This window comes from Gossypium hirsutum, chromosome D07 (assembly GCF_007990345.1).
Source record: "Gossypium hirsutum isolate 1008001.06 chromosome D07, Gossypium_hirsutum_v2.1, whole genome shotgun sequence".
NCBI classification, from domain to species: domain Eukaryota; kingdom Viridiplantae; phylum Streptophyta; class Magnoliopsida; order Malvales; family Malvaceae; genus Gossypium; species Gossypium hirsutum.
Window position 1 is genome coordinate 24,588,660 of NC_053443.1, and position 8,600 is coordinate 24,597,259.

General features: G+C 32.8%; 1 protein-coding gene across 1 annotated transcript; it reads right to left on the reverse strand.

Annotated features, from left to right (window-relative positions):
* Nucleotides 1-7,268: 7,268 nt before the first annotated feature.
* Nucleotides 7,269-8,356, reverse strand: LOC107952773 (uncharacterized). Its single transcript, XM_016887945.2, has 3 exons — nt 7,913-8,356; nt 7,679-7,807; nt 7,269-7,609 (listed from the first exon to the last, which is right to left on the reverse strand). The coding sequence occupies exons 1-3, from the start codon at nt 8,294-8,296 to the stop codon at nt 7,457-7,459; spliced, it is 666 nt and encodes a 221-aa protein (XP_016743434.2). The 5' UTR covers nt 8,297-8,356; the 3' UTR covers nt 7,269-7,456.
* Between the last annotated feature and the right edge of the window lie 244 nt (nt 8,357-8,600).

Here is an 8,600-nt window from a genome sequence, read left to right on the forward strand (position 1 = left end):
TTTTTGTATAATGATTAAATTACTTAGTTATATCATCATTTAAATACATGAAAATTTTGATTGATCTTTTAAAGTTTTTATTGATGTTAAAGTGTATATAATTTCTATTACATCAATAAGAAATTAGATTGGTTCTAGAAATTCAAAATATTTTTACTTCAATATCAAAATCAAAGGGGTTTATGAGTAAAAATCATTTAACTACAAAAATAATTTGAAGGTTTGTTTAAATAGAAGGTAAAATAGTTTAAGGATTTTTATAAGTACATTAGCTAAAATGAATCTAGATTTCGATTTTTCATATTTTTCCACATGCTAATAAGAAAAAGGCTTGCATAGATAACTAGACTAGAATGAGAAACACAATGTTACAAGTTCTATCAAGTAGTTAAATACCCATTTCTCTCAATTTTATGAGCAACCAAACAAGGAAGAATGAGAAACACAATATTACAAGTTCAAAACCACAATAATTCAATAAATCATGATAAGATACAACATGCACTACTTACAACTGAACATGGCATTGAGAAACAGTGAAAAAAAAAGTTGTCAGAAGAGAAACATGAACACTATCAGCTTCTGAAGAAATCAAATAGATGAAACCTGGAAAATGAGAATAGAAATGGATAAAGAACTAATCATTCCAAGAAAATGTCCTTAGCAACCATGTAAATGCCAGATAAAATCTGCAACTTTTGAATAAATCAAAATAGATGAAAACCAGTGGAAAAATGAGGGTAATGAACAATTGCCTACAACTCAATACAAAAATCTTACGATGGACTGGTGATCAAGTTATAATGTCTTTGTCCAATCAACTATCAACATTATGAACGATACCCTTAATTTAAATTGCATGAAACAGAAGAAGATAGGTATAAATATGATAATGTTTTTATTAGTTTTTAAGGAGAATTACTATACAACCTTAGAAAATAGAAACTCAATTATTTGTTGCCTTCAAAATGTAGAGACAAACTAATAACAATGAAAACCAGTAGAAAGTTACAACTACAAACTTAAATATTAAATATTCGAGATTCATTGTGCCAATTCGATATTAAAAAAATTGAAATTTTGAACTTATAAATGAACGAAGCATACTAAATCAAATTAGATTTAAATTAAATATAATATCATTGACTCACTATGGTAAGCAATCACCAATGATTTGAGCACACATATATGCATAATATATATTTGAAGTCAATATGGTAAGATGGTCGATCCTCATGCAGATATAGCATTAAAACTATATTATATAATATATTAAGTGCAGCTAAATTCAATTTTTTTAATTAAGTGCAATGAGTAGGTTTACAAACCAAGAAAAAAATCTAAAAAAATTATGGGTTTTGGTAAATATTTAATATTCCAGTTAGTACTGCAAGCAAGAAGACAAAAAAATCACTATCAAAATTCAAAAATCACTATCAAAACACCATGAAAGGGACATTAAAGTTCAGCAATATAAAACCAGTATCAATCTTCAAAATTGAAAAGAAACCTATTATTTCTGCTAATTTAACAAAAAAAATTAGAAAAAAAATCAAAATGGGAGAAGAGTTACCTAAGGGAGGACTGCTCACATCGAACCACTATCCGATTGTTTCTCTTCTCAAGTTTCCACCTCAATCGAAAGTAAGAGAAGGCCTTATTGGGAGCATTTGGAGTTAGAAAAACGATTCTTAGATTGAAAGTCTTGTTAGGGTTTGTCAAAGGGAGATAGGGTTTGTCAAAGGGATATAAAACCAGTATCAATCTTCAAAATTGAAAAGAAACCTATTATTTCTACTAATTTAACAAAAAAATTAGAAAAAAAGGAAATCAAAATGGGAGAAGAGTTACCTGAGGGAGGACTGCTCACATTGAACCACTATCTGATTGTTTCTCATCTCAAGTTTCTACCTCAACCGAAAGTAAGAGAAGGCCTTGTTAGGGTTTGTCAAAGGGAGATAGGGTTGGTGAGGATAGAAGCATGAAAAAGAGGGACATAAGGTTGGGAGGAAATGGGAAGAAGAATGAAAAAAGAGGAAAATGCTTCAGACGTGAGAAAGAAATGAGGGTAAATTTGGAAATTTTGACCTAATTTTTCACCTACCCATTTGCTAAATCATTATTCCGTGGGGAGATCACCGAATTGTAAGCATCACTTTTGCCTTGAATAATCCCGTATGGAATAGGGCTGTAATAGCTCATTACAACCAACCAAACAATGGCTTAGTGATGGTCCCACTAAATTCAGCTGTAATGTATTAGTATTACAGCCAACCAAACATGTTGTAAAACTTTAGACTTGGATGGGTGGACATTACCTTAAGCCCGCTTGGATTTTTTTTTTAAGGGAAAAAGATAAACAATCAGCCTCATCAGTCTTGTTGCAACCAACCAATGTTGTCCCAAGAAGATTCTTCTTCTCTCGTTTTCCTTACATTTTTTGTGATTTTTCTAAAAATCCTCCGCACCCGCCTTGATTTTTAATAAAATCACTTAGGAAATTACCTTCCAAACTCATTTCCTCTATAATCTTCACTAATTTTTATATTGAGTTTGATATTTCTTGAGAGAGAAAATGAAAGGTAGTGAGAAAAAGCTTCAAAATACTAGGTAATGAAAATGTTTACCTCTCCTAACATGGTATTTGAGTTCAAAGATTATGAGAAAGATTAGATATTGATATTTTGATATATTTTGGTGTATAGAAAATGACAATTTTGAGAATGAGATTTCCAATCTTAGTTGAGAATAGGTTGAAGTTTTGATCTACCGCAATTCATTGTAGCAAATTAAACATTTATCTATACTTAATAAGCTTGTTAGAAAGCAATTTAGTAGTGTTTTTACTTAGTTTTCGTCTTTACTACTTAAATAATAAAATGAGTAATTTAAGTGTTTTAAATGACCTTGTAGGCCAAACTAGGCCTAAGGGTAGTCTAACATGTTAGGTGAGTGTGCAGGACATCAATTTAGTGCAGAAAGACAATAAACTGCTCTTGATATTGTAACACGGCACTTGGGTGTCGCAACACAACATCCAAAATACATTAAGGAGATCACTACCAAGGATGTCACAACATAGACAAGAGGGTGTCACGACATAGCCCGGGAGACATGCCCAAGGAAGTAAACTGCCATTAGTGTCGCAACATAGGCTTGAGGGTGTCGTGACACCGACGCGACGTGGCCACTTAAAAGAGAAAGGGTGTTTTCATCCATACAACACAATTTAATTATGTTAGTTAGCCATTTTAGGTCAAAATGAGGCTGCTAACGTAAGGCCCTAGTTTGTCGAAACATTGGCAAACTTTCACTGGTGAGGCTAAAACTTTCAGACCCTATCTCGGGATGTTGCATATATAGTCTGCCATCTATTCAGGATTTAGGTATGTCACACAATGAATGTTACGAGCGAATAGATCCATAAACATATTTAGGATCTATACTACTTGAGTCTAGTCCGATGTACTCTCAGTCTAGTCAGTCACATCTATGTCTTTTATTTTCTGGGAGTCATCTGCTCTAGTACCCCAAACAAAGCATCTCTCTAATTGGACCTTATAGATGACATATTAGTCTTTCAATCAGTTTTCTCATTTTTGATTAGACTAAAAACATGTTTAGGTTCATCTACTAATACAAGTTGTCTTTCTGTATTACGATCTGAGCACGTAATATCGCTAAATATTAGTTAAACAATAGACAACCAGAGAGCAATATTTTCTTCCATTTTTCTTTGCATGCAAAAATCATGTGAGGACAATATATAAAGTATTAATGTAATTCATGAATAGTTTTATTAACCAATCTATTCGAAAAATTACAAGTGTACTTAAATGAAAATGTTACACTTAAGGCACTAGATCCAGCAATTTTTATCACTTCAAGGCATTCCTTCCCTATTTCCTACACTCAATTAAGCACAAATTTAAGCCCAATCAAATCACATTTATTCAAATGCTAAAATTCATATTAAAATGAATACCAAACCTACATCATAACTTAAATGAGTAAAACATAAAAATAAATATTCTAACTAATTTACTTTAAAATAAGAAAAATACAAGTGTAAAGGACTACAAAAAAATGTCACAAATATATCCTTATCAACTACTAGAAAGATGTGTTTTCCAGTGTTGTATTTTTTTATAAGTTTCTTTTGAAGGTACTTAACCATATAAGAAATTATTTGGTGGGAAACCTGACTATAAGTTATTGAGAATATTTGGCTATCAACATTTTCCAAATTTGAGACCATATAATCAAAATAAGCTATAATTGTTATTTGTTGCTTGTACTTTTCTAGGATATTCTTTAAAGGATTAAGTTTACTGGTGTCTCAATCCCACTAGAAGGGTCTATATTTTCAAGGCTTGTCAACTTTGAAGAAAGAATCTTCCTATATGCAATTTGCATAATTGAATCACTCTGGCTCTCTTAACAGAAAGAGTATGGCATCCTCATAGTAATTTTCAATGGTAACTCTTATTGTCTCCAAAGTGCTCATATAGATTTGATGCTTTTAAGCATGTCCAAATGAGTGATTTGTAGTCATCATGGCAGCCCTTTTCACTTTAACCTAGCAATGATAGAGTTACAACTTCAAGTCAGTTGGTATTAAGTAGATCATTTTTGGGTGGTAGTGCTTCTATTTCAAATTCTAAGGTTAATTTACAGATGTAACATAGAAAATCTAGTACTATCTCCCCCATCATCACATAGACTTTTGGTAGTAAATACTCATCCCATGTTGACTAGAGGGGAAGTAGGGATTTCCAAGCCAAAGGTTTTTCATGTTATATTTAAGTTTAAACCTTTCGACATTCATCAATCTATGCAGTTAGGAAATTGGAAGCAAGTTGCTCAAAGTGAGCTAAATGTTTTGATTACAATTAGAAGCTGGTCCCTTCAACCATTGTTTTATAATAGGAAACCTATAAGGTGTAATTGGTTGTTCAAATTAAAGAGAAATCCAAATGGGTCTGTAGCACGATACAATACTTGGCTTGTAGCCAAAGGCTATTCACATACTGTTTGTTATGACTATAACGAGGATTTTAGCCTGGTAGTCAATTTAAGGGTTATCAGAACAATACTAGTTGTCAAACTGACAAATGGTTGGAACCTTCGACAAGTTGATAGAAATAATATATTCCTAAATTTAGAGTTAACTAAAGAGATGTATATGGTCCAATCTCCTAATTTTGAGGTAGGTAGTGATGTTGTGTGTAAGCTGCACAACACTTTATATGGATTTAGAAAAACCTGAAAGGCTTGGTTTTTAAGTTGTACAACACTTTATATGGATTTAGAAAAACCTTAAAGGCTTGGTTTTAAAAGCTAAAGAATTTTTTGGTTACTTAAATAAAGTTCAATGTGTCTAGAGTAGATATTTCACTATTCATTAGGAAGAACAATGGCTCCAAGTTGTATTCTGTTACACCCTAACTACTCGAACCCCATGAATAGCACCAACATACCCCTTGAATAGGCTCTTCGTTATACCCCCAGAAGCACCTTTGAATTGATTGACAAGAACGCCCCACTTATTAACCTCTATACTAGGCTCCAACTATCACGTCCCATATAAGGTGACCAAAATCATGTCTCACCCTACCTAGGCTTATAGTGACAAACCACTTGGCCACTTGCCTATGACCCTCCTATGAGAACTCAACATTTAGCACCTCAAGATTGGGGCTAAGGGTATATAAGGCCCAAAGCTTGGAGTTAGGGGTAGGCCCTCTTTCTCTCCTCCTTCTTCCGACTATCCCCTCTCGTCTTTTTATCTCCCTTCTCCGACCACCTTGGAATGGAATCTCTCTATCTTGTAGAAAACAAGGTGAACTGCGCATCCCCGCCATCTTTTCCACCTTACCCGATAAACAAATAAAAATTTTATGTAGTGAATGTGAACTCACTCCTACCATAAATTTTTATTTCATTCATAAGAATTTATTTGATTATTTTAAAATTTTTAAGCCTCAAGTATTTTTAAGATTTCTTTTTTACTCATACTCAGGTGACCCGAAAGAATGTAGGGTGTTATAAGTTAATTTTGTTCCATTTGCTGAACAAATAGCCAATTTGCTAACCAAGCCATTTACACATGTTGTAATCTCTCCACTTAAGAATAAGCTTTAGTTTCTTTTTTTTAATGAGCTTCAAACAATATACCAAGAAGATGTGAAGTTGGAGAAAATGTTAAAGTGATGTAAGTCATGAGTTAAAATATGACTAACTCAGGTATAATACTTCTAGTAGTAAGTTAATTAGCTAAGATGTTTAGCTCATTTGGTTGTAACCAACATTAATATAACTTGGTCCAATATAAAGTCATTTCATCACTATAGTAGTTTTGGTTGACCAGAAATCAAAGATTAATTTTCTAGATTATTGTTTCTTCTCTAAACCTCCTTTCATCATATTTCACTTTCCTTTTTGAACTTTCAGTAGATTCATAAACACCAACGTAAGTGATATTCATTAGACCAACAGCAGCCCCTCTAATAAAAGCTTTCGCGATTGGTTGACCCAAATGAATATTCAAAGTACATAAGCAATCGACCTTACATGTAAAGGATTTTTTACTCATGCCTCAAAATTTCCCTACCAAGTTACATAAACAAATTTCCGAAAGTCCACAAAAAAAGGTATTGCTAATTACTCGAAGTAAGGAGAAAAAATATTTTACTAAAGATGTTCATTACTCTCAAAGTCAAGCGCAATAGCGGTACCAAACCAAGTACCACGAGTAGTGATTCCGGAGCTAATCCTTGGATAAACTTTAGAATCTTAAGGACACAATGCCTTTTAAATCGTCTTCACCATTATCTTATAACATTTTAATAGCTCCCAATCATTAAGTATTTAATTTAAGCCTTCTTCAAACAAAATTTTAATACCCTTCAAGCTTTTAAAATTTTATTTGTGCCAAAAATAAATGCCAACCGAAAGACTTGATAGCAATGCAAAATCTTTATCATTATACACTAGTGGTTTAGTTGACAATGATGAGAAATAATTCAATATACATATTACTGAAAATTGATATTTAGAAGTTGATGATTGTTTTGAAAATGACCTTTTAAATATTTGAAAGGAATGTTATTTAAAAGTTTGCTTTGAAATAAGCGTAGGAAAACATGCAGTACTCTGATGATCCAAGTAATATAGCACGGGAAATGCCCATATGGCTAAAATGGGCTATAACTTCGTTTCCCAGAGATAAGAGATGCTTATAATTTCACCATCAATTTGGATTAAGATGCGAAAGGAGAAGCTCTGATTATCAATAATCCAGATAACAAGCAGAGGTTTATGAATTGAGTCAAGCAGGCTTTAATTTTACAGAGTCAATGCATCAGATGCTCCCTGATCGTGCAATGCAATGCAATTAAATTAATCTTTTTAAGTAACGTGACAAAGGAGTGACTAGAATAGAATTTCCAGCCAATTACAGTTCTTCTTTCACATGCTCTTCGTTTTTCTTGGATTGGCGAAGTTTCTCAGCGACCACTTCTATCGGCGGATCTCCTGCTCTTCTATAAACTTTATCCCCAATCTTGATTTCGTAGGCCTCGTCCTGGCTCAGTATGAACTCCTTCAACTGTAATTCCAAAACATAGCGATTACCTGTGAATTTCCTATGACTTAAACAAGGAAATCTAATGTTTACCTCTAATACTTTGTGCCCATCTTCCACGTTGAACATGATTGTGCCTAAATCAATGCCCATGAATTTCACCCCAAGCGCTCCCGTTCTCAAAAGTTGGGTCCATTTCAGAGCAATTTCAGCTACCATGTTCTGAATCCAAAAAAAAAAATAAATGCCCATCAATTACCCAATCAATGAGTGAGACGGAAACAGATCCTCGAAGAATTGAAAAAGAAAAGAAACAAAAATGAAAACCTTATCCCGGGGAATCCCCAAGCGGAGCTTAACGAAGCCAAAAGCAGGGCCGGTATGGCGCTTCATGATTTCCTCCTGAATCTGGGAAAGCTCCATCTTATCGAAATCGGAAGGGGGGGGATCGAATTCTTGAGAAGTTTTCTTCTTACCCCATTCTTTCCAGGCTTCGTCTTCTTCATCGTCAACGACGTCGTCCAGATCGTCGGTAATGTGAATCTTTCGCTTGCCTCCCTCCACTGCATTTGGGGATAAAAGAAGCGGCAATATCATCAGCAGCAAAATAAGAATAGACTGATAACTCTTCATTTTCTTTTTCTTGGCGTGGAAAGGAAAGGTTGGAGCAGCGAAGGAATATAGATTTTGGAGCTTTAATATGATGGCCATGGTTTCTATCAAGTTTTGCGTGGCCTAATTAAATTATTGTAGTTTCTTTTTAATCTATACAGGTGTTTATTTTAGGTATAATATTAATATATTTTATATTTATGATTTTTAAATTTTATTCAATTCTATTTATATTTATAATTAATTAATTTAAGTTTATACTATTTTTTAAAAAAATTTAAATATATATTTATATTATTTTTAATTTAATATTTAATAATTTAATATATTATTATTTATTAACTTTTTATATATAGTCACATTAATAATTTTTAATGTTTATATCATAGAATTAGTATTATAT

What these genes read in the sequence shown, in the direction of transcription:
- LOC107952773 (XM_016887945.2), bottom strand. Translation starts at nt 8,296, where the DNA reads ATGGCCATCATATTAAAGCTCCAAAATCTATATTCCTTCGCTGCTCCA. An exon ending in TGGGGATTCCCCGGGATAAG is followed by an intron (nt 7,808 to 7,912) that starts GTTTTCATTTTT and finishes TTTTGGATTCAG; the next exon opens with AACATGGTAGCTGAAATTGC. An exon ending in ATGGGCACAAAGTATTAGAG is followed by an intron (nt 7,610 to 7,678) that starts GTAAACATTAGA and finishes TTGGAATTACAG; the next exon opens with TTGAAGGAGTTCATACTGAG.